General features: G+C 39.8%; 1 protein-coding gene across 5 annotated transcripts in view; it reads right to left on the bottom strand.

Moving 5' to 3' along the window:
* The window catches only part of myo3b (myosin IIIB), an 81,528-nt gene that overhangs the window by 51,087 nt on the left and 10,290 nt on the right, over positions 1 to 20,151 (bottom strand). For 4 of the 5 annotated variants that reach the window (XM_054746944.2, XM_015966511.3, XM_070543971.1 and 1 more), the window contains exons 8-22: positions 15,388 to 15,453; positions 12,804 to 12,959; positions 7,889 to 7,973; positions 7,695 to 7,811; positions 7,392 to 7,496; positions 7,126 to 7,209; positions 6,220 to 6,422; positions 6,052 to 6,150; positions 5,845 to 5,959; positions 5,646 to 5,772; positions 3,887 to 4,097; positions 3,080 to 3,227; positions 1,964 to 2,117; positions 1,804 to 1,892; positions 1,527 to 1,656 (exon numbers count right to left, since the gene is read on the bottom strand). In XM_054746944.2, the coding sequence (XP_054602919.1) occupies positions 1,527 to 1,656; positions 1,804 to 1,892; positions 1,964 to 2,117; positions 3,080 to 3,227; positions 3,887 to 4,097; positions 5,646 to 5,772; positions 5,845 to 5,959; positions 6,052 to 6,150; positions 6,220 to 6,422; positions 7,126 to 7,209; positions 7,392 to 7,496; positions 7,695 to 7,811; positions 7,889 to 7,973; positions 12,804 to 12,959; positions 15,388 to 15,453 (1,889 nt within the window). Of the gene's footprint in view, positions 1 to 1,526; positions 1,657 to 1,803; positions 1,893 to 1,963; positions 2,118 to 3,079; positions 3,228 to 3,886; positions 4,098 to 5,645; positions 5,773 to 5,844; positions 5,960 to 6,051; positions 6,151 to 6,219; positions 6,423 to 7,125; positions 7,210 to 7,391; positions 7,497 to 7,694; positions 7,812 to 7,888; positions 7,974 to 12,803; positions 12,960 to 15,387; positions 15,454 to 20,151 lie in introns of those variants that run through there. The other variant, XM_070543972.1, reaches the window with a different exon arrangement.

Below are 20,151 nucleotides of genomic sequence, written 5' to 3'. Positions count from 1 at the left end.
AGGTCTCAAATAGGGTGTCTTTTGTGAGTCGAGGCATCTTTTAAAGCCTCTGGGAGTGAAAGTGGGCCTTTACGGGCCCCTAAAAAGGAAGTGAATCATATAGTGTGGCTTAGCTGAAATAAAGAAGAGGGAATCTGATCATTTAAGACATCCATTAGCATTTCAGCTAAGTCAAGTGACCAGGAGGCCTCGGCATTGGCTAATGACGAGCACATTAATTTAACCAACGAAAAAGATGTGGGACGAGTTGCTTTTGTGTTCTCTAAATACTGTTTCTTCATCCCCTGGGTATTTAGAAACCTTATCGTAAAATATCCCACAGCACCCACAATCTGGAGATAGCATTCAGCGGTGGGGAAACCAAGAGGGAAAGCTTAGTGAAAATAAAAACAGAGTGCCGTGCAGAGAGCTGAGCCTCTCAAGAGATAATGGGGACTGCAGATTTAACCGAGGACGGCACACAGAGGCTTGAAACGAAGGACTGGTAGATGTCTGCGAGCTGCGTCTTTTAAAGAAACCCACTTACCTGAACATGTATGGAGGGAGCACACAGAAGGACAATGCTCTCACTAATACGGTCTGTCTCCGAGGAAAGTTTTGGTCCCTGTTATGGTGAGTGGCAAGAAACTGCTTCTCTAAATTGTTGCAAATATTTTTTTAATGAAATAGGTATCCTTGTGGCAGTGATGGAATGTAATGATGTACAAGTATTTCATTACTGTATCATTTTTCTGTATCTGTACTTTACTTAAGTCTTTTTTTTCAGGCCTACTTTTTACTTTTACGTCACTACAAATAAAAATTTCAAAAGTGAAAGAACTTTCATTTGCATTTTGTCCAACTCCCACCCAAACCCCGGGTTTGATGGAGACAGGGTGTGCATTCCCTTGTTCGAGCTGCCGCCGGACTGCAGTTCCAAAGGTAAAAGTATTACTTTCACTTTTTTTCTTTGAAGTACATATTAAAATGCATACTTTAATACTTTTACTTATGTTAAATATTCTCTTAACAGTCCAAATGTGAAAATATCCATCCAACCATTTTTTTTGTCAGTGTTTGGTTTTAGGAACGAAAACAAGCCAATTCAAAAAGTCCCTGTTTGTGATTATCACAAATTACAGTGGAACCACCAATCACGTGCAAGAAAGAGCTGGTGCTGGAGGAACAGCAGCTCTACTCCAAACCCCGCCAGCACATCCGAGTTTCTCAGCTTATAGTAGCCTGAGTGGGGGATGGGTAGGTGTGGCAAGCTACAGCTTTTTTTCTTAAAGTGACAAAGCCCTAAAAAGGCTCATTGTGGAAGATACTGAAAATGTCAAGAATAAAAATTCTGAAATATCTTAATGTGAGAGAGATTGAGTGCAAAGAACTTCATGAACATGTTTGATATCAACCATAAAAATATTATAAACTAAGAAAAAAGTTATAATTTGTCCCCTTTTAAATAATTATTTATCCCTTTACCTGTACTTTCTGTACTTAAGTAAAAAAAACAGTACTTTTTCCACCACTGCATGGCGACACACCTGTTTTAGTCAGAGGGCTGGAGAAGAGCTGCTGCAGGAGTTTGTTCTCTGATGTTCTCAGCACCAGAACGATGTCTGCAGGAAGAGTGTCCCGGTTCTTCTCCAGGAAACCGTTCACATCGTACATAACCTGTAGAGTAAAACACAGGAAATGCTCAGAAATCCGAAGTTTTGTTAAGAAAAAACAACTTCAAACCTAATACTGCAAGTTTTCGCCAGGTTAACATTTACGGACATATTCTAAGTTAAAATTAGATAGATTCAGATGTTCTGATACCTTCCCAGCATAATGCTGAATTCCAAAGCAAAGCTCCATGCGTTTAGGTATCCAAAAATACTTGCAGCGCAGATTGTCTTCAAATTTATCTGAAAGCAAACAAGAAATGTCAGTTTTACATGTTATAAAAAATCACCTCAGATGTATTTTGTAGACTCACCCACGAGGGTTTGGTCCGTGGCCTGAGGGAAGCGGCTCTCCTCGTCCATCAGGGACAGCAGACCCATGGGTTTCTGCAGAAACATGTCCAGGATGGGCCTGTTGTCCTCGTACTCCACCAGGCTGGCATCTACTCCCTCGCTCTGGTATTCCATCTAATTAGAACCACAAAACGCAAAAAGAACCAGTTATTGGTTTCACTAAATGACCCAGTTAAACAATCTGGGGTAAAAATGACTCGTGTGTGAGTGTGTGTGTGTGTGTGTGTGTGTGTGTGTGTGTGTGTGTGTGTGTGTGTGTGTGTGTGTGTGTGTACGCGCACATGGAACCAGCTGCAGCTGGCTGAACTTTTTAGCATAATGAAATGGATGCATGAACCCCAACAGCTCCAATCTAACAAATAGTCACTCACTTATTTATAATGTATTTCAATGTGCAAATAACACACTGCGATATTCTTATTATTGCATCTGTTTAACTTCAGATCAAAAAGTTGTTTTAAATATGTATTTTACTAATAAAGAAGAACCAATGGATCTAAACTGTTTGACTCATGTTTAAGTCATCATGCTGGAATAATCAGAGTGTGAAATAAAGATTCCCTTTAACGGGGCAACAACTTTCCATGAGCTCGGTCCTAATTCTCATTCATCACTGCTGTAAAAAAAGAACATGCAGCTTCTGATGAGTTCTGGTCCTGCAGAGCGTTTCTAAATGTGAATTTAGATGACTGTTCTCATTAAAGGAGCCATAGTTTTGAATGGAAATGGCACAAGATATATCGAAAAACGTAGATTACTTGTGCTTTTGAAAAGTAACTTCACTAGAACTAGTGATGAAAATTGCAAAGCGATTGGGTCAACAGCTTATAAATAATGTTTATTCATTTAAAAAATACATACTTTATTTAATTGAAAGGGTTTTTTTGAGGTGTACGAAGGTAAAAATAATCTTTTTTTTTTCTTTATTCATCAGACAAGCCAGAGGTTCACAGTTTAAATGAAAACATGCAGAAACAAGTAATCACAGCACTAGATCACCGATTCCCTGTTTTGCTTAATCCAAAACACATTAGAGTAATCTCTGATGCATCAGTGTGGATTATTAATACCCTCACCTGTTCCAGGGCAAATATGTGCTGATTGAAGTAAAACTGGATCTGCTCGTTTGCGATGTTGATGCACAGTTGTTCAAACGAGTTCTTCTTGAAGTTTTCAAAACCAAAGATGTCCAGGATTCCCACATTCATGCAACTCTCGGAGGCACTTCAAAGGAGAAAAGGGGGACAAACAAATGCATTCTTCCATGTGGCGGAGCGGGTAAATCCCCAGCAGCCGTATTAATTGATTAAACTTTAATGATAATTCAAGTTCAACCCAAATTCAGAATCGGATCTGGATGGCTTAGTCTGATGAGAAGTTACGGACAGCCGCTTCAGATTGCCTCGGCTGATTTAACCTCAAACATTTTCAGCACAAATAATTCACCTTTCTTCAGCTGAAGATGCTATTTATATTCAGCACTCGATGCTTCATGGCTGGACATAGAGGTCACCTTAAGCCTGCCCGGTTATTAACAGCAATAAAGAATCAGCCCAGATGACTTGAATTCATTTGTGTGAGATGACTCCCTGACAGTCGACGCTCACATTTATGAAGAAATTCTTTTGGATCAATGAAAAGTCTTTTTGCAGTCTCTCTGAAGTCTTTTTAATCATCTGAACATTATTTTCTCTGCACGCAACTATCAAAAATTTATAAAAACTTATCTTTTTTTGATTTTTTTGCTCTTTTTACTTTTCTTGTATGTGCTTATTAATATCATCTTCTTTGCATTTACCTCTGCGGACTTCCACAGAGGTCATCGGGGACTTGCAGAGAGCCTGCATGAGGGGACGTCCCCACAGATGACGACAGACACTCACCTGGTGTTCGTGTCAGGCTGCAGCAGTGAGTTGATGCGGTTCACGATCCAGCTGAAGAGGCGTCCGTACAAGGCCTTGGACATGGCGTCTCGGACGTCAGCAGCTTTGTCCACGGTGTTGGTACGGATGATGGTCTCGCCCCTCGTGACCACACACTGAGAAGTCAGCGCCTCCTGGAGCTCCTCGAAGCCGATGCTGAGGAGAGATGCAGCTGAAAAGAAAGGTGACTGATCAAAATAAAACGTAAAACTTGTAGATGATGTAGATGTTTTTCTCAAAATTTGTTTTGCCAAATTATTTGAAATGCTCCTCACAGCAACCAGTGTTGTCTGAAAACGAATTATTTCTGAACTGTACAATACTGGAAAAGCCACCTCACTGCGAACATCTAATTGATAATGACTGGAGCATGACTGTCCCCGATCGTGCCATGATCATCTATGCAAGAATCGAGGGTTTTCAGAGTAGCTAAACAGGAAGTGAAGCCTGAGCCAGGCTGCCTAGTGTAACGGACTGAATGTTCTGTTTGGGCCGTTTATGCGTTTGTGCATAGTCGCCTAGAGAGGAGCGTGAGTCTGAGCCATAAAGACATGCCAGTTTTACTTTCACAAGTAAATCATTACTGCATTTGCTGCAATAGATTACTTGTTCATTGTCTTTACTTATGAATTAATTTGAATCTTATTTTAATAAAATACAGCTGTAAAAGATCATAGATGAAAAAAGTAAAGGAAAATTTTTGATAAATTTGATCCCCAAAATATAGTAAAGATAGACATGAAAAAGAAGAGAACAAAAAAGTGAGTAGTTTCACAGTACTAGGAATTTCCTTTGGCAAAATTGTGCACAAGCACAAAACTAGTCATATGGCGGAGACAAAAAACTATTTTGATATTGCCCTAATTATTCCCTTTTTTTTTTCTTGTGCCCCCATGAAAAAATACTGGCCCCACTGTGGCCACCCCTGGAAAATTTGGTCTAGAACCGCCCCTGGTCTTAGGAAGTTCTTATTGACCTTTTTTCATGGGGATTTTCCCAGATTGGTGGTGGTACTGAGCTGCTGGGATTTTAAAGTTATTAATAAGCCAAGAAAGCTAAAAATTATCTTCTTTTTCCAACAGACATTTTTACTGAAAAGTTGCATGCAAGCATTAACTGTATTTCTTTTGTTGCTTGGCAACTTCAGTTTTCACCACCTTCAATCTGATAGAACAATGAGATCTGGCGATAACTCTGGATGTGTCTGGCCTGAGTTCTTTTAGTATTGCTAAATTTCATGTATATAGTTGCCCTTGCCAATACACACACCTAATATTAGCTAGCATACTGACTTGTCATATGGTTACGTTGGTGCATTACGTTAGGTGTTATCGCATAAACTGTCGATAATGGCCAAAAATGTAAAACTGAACCCTCTGGAACAAGCATTGTGCATTCCCGTATTCTAGAGGCACATTTTAGGGAGGTATGGAGGTTGGACATTGGTATTGTGCATTTTCACATGGCAGCTTGCTTGAAAGGCAAGAAAAACATCTCCTATTTCACCTTAAAGACAACAATATTATAAAAGTTTGTAAGATTGATTGTATTTTCTTTGTCTAATTTTCATTTTGACAATACTTGCATACTTCTGGAGTCCAAACAAGTTCGAAGTCAAACGTTTAGAGCCTATTTCCTTAGACTATTCTATGGTTTTGCTTTTTTGCTTGTACTAGATAGACCATCACTGAATTTAATGTTCTACTTTATTGTATCTCACCATTCTCCAAGGACTCTGAGTTGGGCACTTCACTCTTATCGGTCTGATGTTGTGATGTGATGGCTGCAAACTCAATGTTGCCCGTGTTCAAAATGCCTGAGAGAATTCTATAAACAGAGGTAACCTCCTAAAATACAAAACAGAGTAGAAAACTAAATAATTTGCATCACTTTTAGACTCAATTTCAGGTGTTTTGTACCTCCTCAGTGAAGCCGATGTTTCGAAAACACTCCTGAATTGCATCAAACTGCTCCTTATACAGTTCCCTCGAGACAATATCCTGCATCACTTTGTGTTGTTGGCTGTCAATATACCTGCAGAGGTTCATTATGAGAGACAGAGTCGGGTTTTAATGAAGAGAAGTGACAAACATATTTTCCTGAGCTGATAAAACTGCAGGACAAACCTGGGAGGCGTTCCGTCTGGCAGCCTGTAAATCTTCAGCTTATCTTGGTGGTAAAGCCCAGCGTATATGTAGTAGAAAATGTGAAAGTTTTTCTCACCCCTGCAAAGATAAAAGTCATGAAAAAAAAAGTACAATTCAAGAATGCTCCAAAATCAGAGAATCACTCACACAGCCTGTTTGATAACTCTCGATTTCTCCAGCAGGTATTCCGATATCTTGGCCCCGATGACCGCCCCTGTCGGTGTGAACTTCATCTCCAGGTATTTACCGAAGCGGCTGGAGTTATCATTAATAGCCGTGCATGCATTTCCAAAGGCTTCAACGAGAGAGTTGACCTGCAAGATCTTCTCTCTGAGAGTCCTGTTGTTTGCCTTAAAACAGCAACATTTAGAATGCAATGCTGATTTCTTAGGAGGTGTGAAATGTTGTCATTAAATCAACACCTAAGAGTTCAAAAATATTGCTTTCAAACTGGTTTCAGTGGTTCTCGAGCCATACATTTGTGCTCTGTAACCTTCTGTTGACCAGAAACTGAACTCAGCGACATTGTGGTTTCAGTACAAGTGTGGGAGGTCTCTGCCTGCTTTACGGCAACAGCTGTTTACTGTTCCGGTAGCTCACATAAAGGCTACCAGTTAGCCTTTTCAGTTTGCTAACTCAAGAAAAAGGCAAGAGAAGGATAATTGTGCCTTTTTTTCCAGGCAGAGCATGGAAATTAGTTAGGGAGCAATTATTTTGGAGGCGGAGCTAAGAGCTAAAACCAGAGTGAGCATCGACACGACCTCAAGGGAGCTAAAAGGCACTACAAAATCATGAACTGATAGTGACCTGGCTTTGTTGCTACTAGACTTTTAAGTAATAATTATTTGAGCAACAGTGTTGATTTTTTGACTTTGTGGCTTCTTTAGTATCATTTGGCTTGAGTAAGCATTAGCTTGTTGTTAGCGTTAGCTATATCAGGCTGCAGCAGGGTTGTTTACGACATTGTAATTCCACTTTCAGCCAGTAGGAGGAAGAGCCGGGAAACTTATTATTTGTTACTTTAAGGAAAAGCACTGTAAAATAAAAGGTTACCTTTCCCAAGAAGGTAAGATGCTGAACAATCAAATGAGCGCTTTCCGTTTTCCCCGCTCCGCTTTCTCCACTGATGATGATGCACTAAAATACAAGGACAACAAGACAAACAATAAACAGTTACACATATTTTACAATCTTTAAGAGGTAAAAATCTAACATTTTACAATTTTTCTCACTGCTTCGCTGCATCTTCAAAGGAGTTACAATTTTCAGTGTTTCCTAACAGATTTTTCTATTTAATGCAGGGATGTTCTGTGTTGCACCTGGTCTTTGCAGAATGTCACCATTCCTTGGTAAGCTGCATCTGCGGTGGCAAATATGTGTGGAGGGTTTTCAGCTCTCTTTACTCCATGGTACAGTTTAGAAAACTAAAAGAGACAGAATCACGTTAAATGCATATGAATTATTTTAAATATATATATATTTATTAAAAAATGTTCATGGTATATACCTCCTGACATTCTAAATATTCTTTTTAACACATATTATCTGATAATTGCTGAGTTTGGTGCAGCTTTAAACAATTTGTTCCACCTTTTGTGTTTTTTTTTATATTATTTTCTAACCTGAGGTGAGTAGATGCTGAGATTCTGGAAAGGATTCAAAGCGATGAGGATGTCACCAACGTAAGTGTACACCTGCAGATCATCATACCTCTTCTGGAGATGACTGATTATTATCTCCTACCATGAAAGATAAAGATAAATGTTGCAAACTGAGGTGGATAAAACAGGATTTAAAAAAATAAGACTCCTCCTACCTCATCCAGAAACTCCAGGTTTACCAGATCGTCATCAGGACAGCTTTCTACAATGAGGGTTTTACGAGTATTGATCCGCTTGTGCCTGCATGGAGATAGGGAGGAAGAGCAGTTAGATGGCTGAATGTGAGATCCAGTCACTTCTGAGGTTGACTGAAGCCCTTTAGTAGCTCTCCCAGGGGAAACATCTACCAATAATGCGCGCTGATTGCACTTCATCTGTGTTTTGACCTATTGGTCTAAAATGAGTCCCATGTGGGCAGAGGTCAGCGCACAGCCAGCTGGCTCCATGAAAACCTCAGGGAAAACCGCAGAATGTGGGAAAGCATATAATCGTCAGTGTAAATTTAACTCTGATAGTGTTATTCTTAACACTACAGGGAGTGCAGAATTATTAGGCAAGTTGTATTTTTGAGGAATAATTTTATTATTGAACAACAACCATGTTCTCAATGAACCCAAAGAACTCGTTAATATCAAAGCTGAATGTTTTTGGAAGTAGTTTTTAGTTTTTTTTTAGTTTTAGCTATTTTAGGGGGATGTCTGTGTGTGCAGGTGACTTTTACTGTGCATAATTATTAGGCAACTTAACAAAAAACAAATATATACCATTTCAATTATTTATTTTTACCAGTGAAACCAATATAACATCTCCACATTCACAAATGTACATTTCTGACATCAAAAACAATACAAAAACAAATCAGCGACCAACATAGCCACCTTTCTTTGCAAGGACACTCAAAAGCCTGCCATCCATGGATTCTGTCAGTGTTTTGATCTGTTCACCATCAACATTGCGTGCAGCAGCAACCACAGCCTCCCAGACACTTTTCAGAGAGGTGTACTGTTTTCCCTCCTTGTAAATCTCACATTCGATGATGGACCACAGGTTCTCAATGGGGTTCAGATCAGGTGAACAAGGAGGCCATGTCATTAGTTTTTCTTCTTTTATACCCTTTCTTGCCAGCCACGCTGTGGAGTACTTGGACGCGTGTGATGGAGCGTTGTCCTGCATGAAAATCATGTTTTTCTTGAAGGATGCAGACTTCTTCCTGTACCACTGCTTGAAGAAGGTGTCTTCCAGAAACTGACAGTAGGACTGGGAGTTGAGCTTGACTCCATCCTCAACCCGAACAGGCCCCACAAGCTCATCTTTGATGATACCAGCCCAAACCAGTACTCCACCTCCACCTTGCTGGCGTCTGAGTCGGACTGGAGCTCTCTGCCCTTTACCAATCCAGCCACGGGCCCATCCATCTGGCCCATCAAGACTCACGCTCATCTCATCAGTCCATAAAACCTTAGAAAAATCAGTCTTGAGACATTTCTTGGCCCAGTCTTGATGTTTCAGCTTGTGTGTCTTGTTCAGTGGTGGTCGTCTTTCAGTCTTTCTTACCCTGGCCATGTCTCTGAGTATTGCACACCTTGTGCTTTTGGGCACTCCAGTGATGTTGCAGCTCTGAAATATGGCCAAACTGGTGGCAAGTGGCATCTTGGCAGCTGCACGCTTGACTTTTCTCAGTTCATGGGCAGTTATTTGCACCTTGGTTTGTCCACACGCTTCTTGCGACCCTGTTGACTATTTTGAATGAAACGCTTGATTGTTCGATGATCACGCTTCAGAAGCTTTGCAATTTTAAGACTGCTGCATCCCTCTGCAAGATATCTCACTATTTTTGACTTTTCTGAGCCTGTCAAGTCCTTCTTTTGACCCATTTTGCCAAAGGAAAGGAAGTTGCCTAATAATTATGCACACCTGATATAGGGTGTTGATGTCAATAGACCACACCCCTTCTCATTACAGAGATGCACATCACCTAATACTCTTAACTGGTAGTAGGCTTTCGAGCCTATACAGCTTGGAGTAAGACAACATGCATGAAGAGGATGATGTGGACAAAATACTCATTTGCCTAATAATTCTGCACTCCCTGTATCGCAGTGTTTATATAATCCTCACCAGTCCAGTGTTAAAATTACTTTTGATAGTGTTAAAAATTTAACTCATTTATTGTGTTATTTTATGACACTTTCCAGTGTACTTTGACATTTTCGTGTTTAAGGTGTCACTTTACTTTAACGTGTATTTAACACTAATCAGTGTAACATGTATACTATATCCAGTGTTAATATTCAGAGTCACTATTATATTCAAGTTATTAATCAACATCATGATTTAATGAATTTTAATACTTTGCAGAGTGCCATGCTAGGAATCCACCAATTACACTAACAGACACTGGCTAACTCAAGACTTGTTCACCTCATGGCAGCAATCATTCAGTGGGAGAGGACCACAAGCAGTGGAGTCCAGAGCATGAAGTGTAGCCCATGCACTACATTATAGATGTGATGGTGGAACACACAGCGGTCCGATTCTTTTGACCAGCCTCCTCACTCACGGTGCAAACATGACATAACAAGCAAAACCACATTTGCAACAGTGAACAAAGTACTAACTAAGAACAACACAACTCCTCAAAATCAACATGCATAAACACCTCAAAATAGTACAAACTATCTAAAAACATGACTACCCACAATGCACCTCGCCCACTGCAGGCCGCTACCAGTCCAACTTTTAGAATAAAAGGGTGAAGTCTACAAATTAACTCTGCAGGTGTTACAGCTGCTGTGGGAGTTCAGAGTTAGATTTTCAGGAGTTAATTTGTCCAAAATAACACCTACAGAGTCAATTAGGAAACACTCATTTTTAACTCTGGGTTTTTATTCTCATGTCAGTGTTACACATCAACAGTGTAACTCGTTTTAGTGTTAAATTAACTATTCTTGGTGTTTAATTGGACCAACACCAGAAAATTAACACTTTTGAATTTGTTGTGAAGGAGCGCGTTTCTGAGCGAGGGCAGAAGCAAGAGGCTGAAATCAAAAAGTGATCAACCTTTTCCACTCCACTTAAAGGATGAAGTGTTTTCTTTTCTTCCCAGGCTAGAAGAGACAAATAAATTCATCATAGATACGAGTCTTTATCTGCAGCCTCTCATTTGATTCATTGTTCTGCAACAAACTCTACCAGTCGCATTGCTGCACTGGTGAAAATCTCAACTAACTAAAATGATCAAAATGCTCATTGTAAGCATTAAACAGAAGCATTTGAAAGTGTTTCCCAGCAAAGACAGCAGCACTAAACAGCATAACATGCAGCATAATCATCACATTAGAGAAACAGAAATCTAAACTTTTTAAAGCATCTTCTTCAGTCGTTTGACAACATAATTTCAATCAGAAATGGTTTGATTTAAATTATGATGAGATAATTACTTCTTGAATTTTAGAAGGAAACATATTTGTTTATGTAATGGATGCTTGGGAAAATAAAGCCTCAAGAAATGTTGATTTAAATGCTGATTGTAATCATAGAAAGACTATTAACAAATATGTTTTAATGGGCCTCTTTATTGTTTTTTTGTTTTTTTTTTTGGTGCAAAAAAAAGGTCTCAGTGAACATACAGTTTTTTTTTAATTCTAATAAAATATTTGTGCTTGAACATAACAAATTGCCACAAAATTGATTAAGTTTGGAATTTTCAACATAAATCCTTAAATATTCTATAGGTCTGATTATTCTACAAGCTAATTTTGTGCAAACAAATTACTTATTTTCTTTATATTCTGAAAATTTTACAGAGAAAAGATAGGAAAGGACAATTGGAAAAAAATAAGTTTAGACTTTTATTATGAAATTCACGCTGTCAAACTGACTTTTCAACCCTGGAAACAATAAATCCTATATCATCCTGTTGCATCTTTAATCTATTATAATAAATAATCAATCACAGAGGTGAAATATTCAAGCTTCAGGTTAGTTTCCTCCTCTGCTTTGCATTGATTTGATATTCTGAATATAGCTGCTGCCGCTGCAGCAGAGAAACATGCTTGGCATGTGGTCCCCCCTTGTCCTTGTGGCCCTTTAGAGGAGGACCTGAGAGTCTCTCCTGCTTTGAAGTAAATCACACCATTCCACCTACGGCAGCTACTTTTAAGTTCTCTGTGTCTTTCTTACTCTTATCTGCAGTTATTGTTTGCTGATCTGTGGCATGAGAGACTAAACCAGGCGAGGCCGGTTCTCGCCCTACAAGCTCCTAATCCCATTATCCACTTTCACTGTGGACAGGAATTCAGGATCAGGCTCAGACACCAACTCTGCGTGCTCTCGGGAGTAAACAGAGCTGGCAAGGCATCAAGACTCTCAGTCAAGGGCAGCTTCAGCAAACTCTTTTATAATGAAGATTAAGCAGAGCCAAAGTCAGTATTTCTCCAGTAAACAGGACACCGTTTGCTCTGTCACTTACTGCCATGGGAGAAGCATTCATAAGGCAGGTTTAACCTCTGGGAATCTCTCTTTATACAGGTTTTTAGCTTGTGCACTCTTACCAAAAATAATCTGTGAAGATATTTGATGAAACGACACCAGTTTTTAGGAGTAAACCTGTGGATTTCTTTATTATTTTTTTCAATGAATCACAGGTTTAATTAAGAGAAGAATGAAGAGAGATAGCAGAGCATACGCAAGCCTGAATGGGATTTATTAATCTAAGGTTAGTCAGCACTATCACTCCTTCTGAATTAGTCACACTCCCATTGCTTCTCTTTAATCACCATCTGTAATTTTGTCTGTCTGGTCTTCACGTTTAAGGAGATGAGATGTTGCCCCCTACTGGACAGAAACAAAACCAGCACTTGCTCAAATAGAGATCTCAGCACCTTTCATTCATTTGTTCTGATGCACTTAATCCTCTGGAGGCAGGCGTTGCAGATTTGCAACGTTAAAACCTACCTACCTACCTGGTTACTCCACATACGTATTTCATGAGCGTTTTGTTACTCAGAAGTGCCCCTGAAAGACTTAGTTGTCTCTTATTTAGAGCCAGAGAGGGTTAAAGAGACTCACCTGGTTTTGGTTTTGCAGCCGACTTCTTGCTGCTCCTTAATCAGAGCTGCTAGCTGCCGCTGGAGGGCCACGTCTCTGCCATGGGCCTGTTTGACGAAGGGGTGCTCCAGTAGGTGGGTCACGGATGGTCGTGCTTCGAAATCTTTTATCAAGCATCTTAAAAACAGAAAATTTCTTTGCGAATCAGCAGGAAAAAGAAGAAATGTCTTAAAAATGAACATAAATCTTTAACTAAGAGGAATCACCAAAATGTTGCAGCAGCCTGAACATTTATGTGGTCACTATCACTGTGGCCTGAGTCCAAACAGGCAGCACTAAAGCACAGCAGTTAGTCCTATCTGTGATGTGCAGTGTTTGCCTGCAGGATGTGTTACTTTCAGATATCTGTAAATAACTGAAGACTCCACAAAAAATAAAGAACACATAAAGCTTATTATTTATACGCTGCCAGGAAAAACAATGTCTAAATGACCAAATCCAGGGATGCATCTTTCAGTTTACTTGTTCGGCTAAAGATTTACAGCATCTAAATGAGTGTGTGAGAGCAACAAAACCCCAACAGGCAGAGCAAAGATAGCAGGAAAGCACCGTATTAGCTTCCATCACCTAATCACAGCTGGAAATTCTGTTGCTTTTATCAGTTTTGCTCGGCTCTGAAAGTTAATTCCAAGAATTCATTAGCGTCAGGACATTAAGCAGAGGTTGCTGCTATTAGCGGGGCTGTGCTGCAGAGATGCTGAACGGCAGACCACTTTGTCAACTGAAGTCAGCTTTTTCGCTGCACAAGTGCAGACGCTGGTGAAGGATTTATGATCCCAAACACACACACACACACACGCGCACACACGCACATACACAAGCGCACACACACACACAGGCTTTACGCGGTTGAAAAGGATTCACAAACCTCTTGCAACGTTTGATAACATTGTCCAGCCTCTCCACGCTGCGTGCATTTTGTTTGAGATTAATGTTGATATCATATCACATGATCCATCAACCCAAATTACAAAGCTGCAATCCACAACGTATCTAAGAAGAATCACTGCAAGTGTGCTTTAAAAAAATCATCAGATAAATACAGCTATTTGTAACACTGACCGTAATCAGCGGCTGAAATGAACTAGTTTGGTTTTTTGAGGACTCCTTCACTAATGCAAACATAAACATTAGCCAAAGCACAAATAATTCCCCCGACCAAATAAAATTTTATTATTTTCATTACAAGTCCAGCAAACGCACCTCTCTGCTGCAGATATTAGGGCTGTATATTCCCAGTGACCACTACAGGCCTCCCCTGCACAGCAGAGCAAATGATAAGTTATCTGTTCTTCTTTAGATAGAACGGATAACTCGGGCGAATTTGTTTGTTTCTCTGTGGCAGATTTACACAGATGAAAGTCAACGAACAGAACAAGAGGGAGGGAAAAACAATCTGGTTTCAGGTTCCTGCAACGCTTCCATGTGCAAAGCTGCAAAGTACTCACAACCCACATAAATGGCATCACGCCTCAGGGTTTAAACAAATAAGAAAAGCTTTAAATTAATGCTAATGAAAACATCATTCAACCCTTTAATGTTCAGGACTTCTTACTACTTCTGAAAAATATAAAAGAGACATAAAAAAATTCTTATTGAATATGGATATAATTTGTATTAGTACCATGCAGACCTGATTGATGTTAGAGAGTTGTAGTAAACTGATTAAAACAGTAATGTTCTATACTTGTCTGTACTACTATGCGGAGAGACCGGTGGTGCGTGTTTGGCAGTCTTCCTTCCATCAGTGTGCACCAGGGCAGCTGTGGCTACATCGTAGCTCATCATCACCAGTGTATGAATGTGTGTGTATGAATGTGTGGATGATTGATTGTGTTGTGAAGTGCCTTGGGGGGTTGTAGAACCCTAAGAAAGCCCTATATAACAACGGGACATTTTGTACTTGTACACAATATACTTTTGTATTTTCTATAGGCTTTTTCCTATTTTTCTCTGATAATTAAACATTTAAGCAAAAATGTAAAAAGTTTAAATTTTAAAAATACATTTTTACAAAGTCTAAGTTGTAAAAATTATAACAAAACAGCATTTGTATTATTTTAAATGCAGATGCAGAAAAAAAAAGACATTTCAAGTTTTTACAACATTTCCGTTAGAGTTTGTCATGGGCTAACTTTTTCATTGCATGGATTTTTAATGTGAAAATCCTTTAATTTAACACATTTCTTTGAATGTACCCTTTTAGCATAGTTGAAGTAACAATTTTAACTCCAGTGCATTTTGTTTGCACAGCAAATTAATGCTTTTTTTTGTTTTATATAGATCAATTACAGAACATGAAACTATTTTAATATTACATTTATAAGTAGCTGTGATATTTTGATTATTTTGATTAAGTTTGCCTTTTGGGGCATCTCCCTCTCTTAATATTTGAAGAGTTCATTTGCAGAAATAGATTAAAGCCACTGTTATCACCTGAAGTAAACAAATACACATCTTTACTTAGAAAAATAGTTATCTGTTTGAATAGATGACCTCGTTATTTTATTGTTCTAAAATGATCGGAACGTTAAAGGAAACTTACTGACTGATGAAGTGGTTGAAACTTCTACTCCACTGCTCTGGCTTTTGTAGCGTGGGTGGAGGATTTCTGCAACAAAACCACAACAAACACATGAAAACACAGACTTTGATAAAATACTTTAAATTGCATGAGACTCTGAGCATGTCTCCAGAGGGATTTGACAAATGATGGCAAGCAGGCAGGCAGGAAAAGTGCAGCTATGAGGACAGGCTGGTCTGCATCCAGGTTTGTGGCAGTAACAGAAAAAAGGTGACAAACGATAACGGCTCCTTTTAGGATCTGGCAGCGAGCATCTGCCATCGCGAGCCAAAAGTTATGGGAGATAGTTATACCTCTGTCAGCAGCATTTAGGGAGGCCATCTGTAATGAGGCTAACGCGTTTCAAGTGTGCAGGATGACAAGAGGCAGGGCCGTGTGAGGATCCAAGGCTGGACCGTGTCTGGGTACAGTCATGTGTGACAGCTGGAGGCTGAATCTTTCCTCGCTGCCGGGTAAACGCAGAAAAGTCCGATAAAATCTTTAGTTGCTGTGTTAATTAGCTCACAACGCTTTAAAGAAACTCAAATCCATAGGAGGAAAACTGCATTTAGAACATTGAGGGATTTTCAACGGCACGTATTTAACATTGCTTTTAATGCAAGAGGAGGATGTTAGAGTGCAAAATCTGTCATTTTCCACAGCTTTAAGTTAGCCGAGTCTTTCATAAGAACCCAGACAGCCAATCCTTTCCAAAGTGCAGATCAAAGCCAGGAACTGACTGTCTCAGTGTAACCTCTAATGTGAGCCTGAAGACATGTTCTCGCCTTGATCTGCTACCATACAGCTTATACATCACAAAGTCAATATAGCAGCGCTCTGCTGATAACACTGTCAAGCGCACTCATTGTGCTCTGCAAATTCACTCCTTTTTTTTAGTATTTACGTGAGTGCTGGCTCATATTGTAAACACAAATGGCTTATTCAAATTTAGGCCCAGGCAGCGCTGTTCTGTCGGCTGTTCCTCGCTGTGGATCGAGGCAAGAATAAAAATAAAAAACGGAGAGGTGTCAACAGCTTCTGACAGCTAGAACTAAACCACAGAAATAAGACAAAAATCAGACTGCTTGAATGGGATTAATGATGTGCATAATTTATAAATTCCTCACTTCCCTTTTTAAAATTCACAAAGCATTTATCGTCCCTAAAGACAATGAAGAAGGTTAATGAGCAGTTAAGGCTACAATTAGATCCACTTATTTAAAAGGTTAAATTCTGGTTTAAATGATGCAAAAACTATGTGGTTATTTTTAAAGGATTTTATGTTGTTTTAAAAACAGGATTGAAAGATTTCAGTATATTCTGCCTTCTTATGCTGCTTTTTGCTTGAACTATTCTGAAAGCAAAAAAGCTGCAAAACACTGAAGTTAAAAGGGAAAAAAATCCCCCAAACTGTAATAAGAACTTTAAAAAAAGATTTATAGTGCTCTTTTTCAGAGAGATCCTAGACATCAGAAAAGACTGATTCAAATGACCTGACTAGATATTATGAGGCTACAAAAGGCCTTGGCCCATGAAATTAGTCTTGAGGTCATAAATCAAGCATAAAATCCATAATGGTGATAAGAATAAACCAGCTTTTCCAAAAGGAAGGCATGTAATTCATCAGGTTTGATGAACAGAAAAAAAATGTAAATTTGCTGCTTCTTTAAAAAAAAATCAGATTTCTTTATTATAACTTGAGATGAAGTGAGTGCACGAGTGCAAAATAAAGTCCTCTTCAGCGAAGGACCTTAAAATTTCACTTCATCCATCACCCCGGCTTCAGCACTTCTTTGAGCAAACATGCATGAACAGCTGAGAGCTTCTCCTGCATTTATCATGTCACAGGCAGGTGCGTCACCCAGGCAGTCGTCTGGAACACCTCAGAGAGCCGAGGGGAAATAACTGCATCAGAGGTGGAGCTATTAAAGGAGTAACTCTAACAGGGCATGGATTTCATAACAAAATAATTTCTGGTATTTTTTAGTAGGTGAACAGTCGGAAGGAAACTTATTTAGAATTTAAATCTCCATCTTTAGTCTTCTTATATGCAAAAGACTTGGCTTGTCATGACTCGTGACCTTTGCTGCAGAAATATCCAGATGATGCATCTTCTTCAGACTGGTGACCTCCTGACTTTCCACCATCATTATTATCAGGCTGACATTTGTGGCTCCAGATGAACTGTTCCAAATTAGAGGTGCTTCTAACTTTTACCTGCACAATCTTTCCTACAGATGAACTCTACAAGGATGCATTTAGTTTTGTATCATTACATGAAAATCTTTGGCTATTGACGCCAGCCAAGAGCCAAATGTACTGTAGCACTTCTGGTGCATCAGAGCATCAGATCAGGCAGAAACACTTTCACAGAAATACTTGCAGTGTCAAAGTGACCGCATTGTAAAAGATTTACAACTATTTGAACAAATGTCGTTTAGGTGGCTGTCTACTATCAGCAGGTGAGATACACATTATTTATAACTTTTACACATTAACACTTTAAAATAGCATAAAATAATTCAAGTTTGGTCATTTAACCCTTACTTGCATTGAAGGGGCGGGGCTTATGCTATTTACTGCAGCCAGCCACTAGAGGGTGCTCATTTAATTTTTGCTGCACATTCTGGACTACTTTTTATGTGTTGTTTCCAAGTTTCTTGGCACTGGACTTCTCTGAATTCTCTTGCTAAGTTTTGTGATTTCCTTTAATCCATCTTCCTTCAGCTTGTTCAAATGGACAAAACCAGGATTCAACGTCCAAATATATCTGGATAAACAATCACAACCTTGGCTGTCATTGCCAACAGTTTTTAACCTTTACAACACATTTTCCATACACTTTTGTTCGACTTTACACAGACACTGTCAGACTTCCTGCCAGCTCCGGTAATTAACCTTTCTGCACATTAAATATCGGAGAACATCCTTGTCTCGAATGTGTAATTAATTTTGCAATTGGTGATTTTACAACTGGCGACATGTTCCATCACCTTCACTCATGGTCACCGTGAACATCACACAAACCTACCTGTCATGCATACAGTAACGCACTCAATGACCTTTAATTATAACAAAGATGAGGTGATACATGTTTTAAAAGAAATCAGATTACTTTAAAATCCATCTGAGTATTCAACATGTGCATGAACTGAAACTGTGTCACAACTCATCAAGCAGATATTTCTGGAACACAAACAGATGAAACGGGGTGACCTTAAAGGCATGCTATGAAACTTTTTCATATTTTTAAAATCATTTCCTTGAGCCAGAATGTGCTAAAAATGACTCTTTACAGGATTAATGAAAAGTCACTCAGACCCCACTGCCTTCTGTGGCCAGAATGTCACACTTGCAACTTCAGAGTGCCGGTCCAGTCCCTGTTGGACTTATGGGCCATTCCCATCTGTACCGGGTCGGCCCGGGCCGGGTAGCCCCAGTCGGCCCCAGCCTGGCCCGGTTGATTCCACACATCCTTGTCTTAAGCCCATGTGGGCTGATTCTACCCACCAATCAGAGGCTTGCTCTAATGGAAGGTGTGAATTTGCTGTCAGCAGTGCGTGTGTTGGCCCCGGTCGGCCTGAAGCAGACCCCCTCGAGAAGAGGGCTGAGAATGAGCCTTGGTTGGCCCGGAAAAATACCAGGCCACCCAGATATGTAAACAACCTACGCTACCCGGCCCGGGCCGACCCGATACAGATGGGAATGGCCCATTGGTAATGTGGAGCTGACATACCTGGCACTGGAGTCTGCTTTCAATACATTTCCTGCATATTTCAGATCGTGAACACAGCTGATTTAATTAATTTAGTGATGAATCACTCCTCTAGAAACTAATGAAGGCTGAGGAGACATTTCAGCAGTTAAGTTAAGCGCCTCGTGATTTTTATCTTGAGAGGCGCTATAGAAATTATGTTTTCTTCTTCTTCTTAAATTAATGTGTTAAAAAGACAAATGCTAACTTTTGGTTTGATTAACAGACACTAGGGGGTACTGAAAGTATGCCAAAGTATTGCTTTAATGCATCAAGCTGATCAGCATCCCCTCTGACAGGTATCAAAGCTTTTTAAAGAGGTTTTAGAACAAGCTCCTATAAAGCTTTTGTTGCGGCTCAAAATAGCCAAGAAGCCCGGTAAATGGCCGAACACAACATGAGAATAAAAAGTGGGGGAGGGGTAACTCAGGAACGAAGTTAGTGCCCAGCTGATGTCTGTTGGACCTGTGGAAAAGGTGGGGTTGTGTACAAAAGAGGATTGAAGTGAGTGTACAGCGGGTTGTAGCAGGGGGCGGAGTTGCAGATGGAGGAAGTGAGTGTGCACCTGATGTTTACAGAAAGGTGGGAGGTGAGGGATGGGGTGCAAACAATAGCGAAAAGGACAAGGACCATATGCTGTGGATCCGTCTGGCATTGATTCAAAGATGAATTTACGTAGATATTCCCACTACATCCTGGAACATGAATGCTCCAACATTATTCCTTGCTGTTTTCCTTTTGATCAGTAAGAATGATAGCAGAAGCTTGGGCTAGCATTAGTAGTAATTCTGAATAGCAGTAACAGGAGCTTAGGCTAGCATTAGCAGTATCTCTGGCTAGCGGTAACACGAGCTTGGGCTAGCATTAGCAATAGCTCTGACTAGCATTAGCAGTATCTCTTGCTAGCAGTAACACGAGCTTGGGCTAGCATTAGCAATAGCTCTGACTAGCATTAGCAGTAACTCTGGTTAGTGTTAGCAGCAGCTCAGGCA

Source organism: Nothobranchius furzeri, chromosome 14, assembly GCF_043380555.1.
Source record: "Nothobranchius furzeri strain GRZ-AD chromosome 14, NfurGRZ-RIMD1, whole genome shotgun sequence".
Lineage (NCBI taxonomy): Eukaryota > Metazoa > Chordata > Actinopteri > Cyprinodontiformes > Nothobranchiidae > Nothobranchius > Nothobranchius furzeri.
Note: the sequence above shows the minus strand (reverse complement) of the source record. Positions and strands in the feature narration are given on the sequence as shown.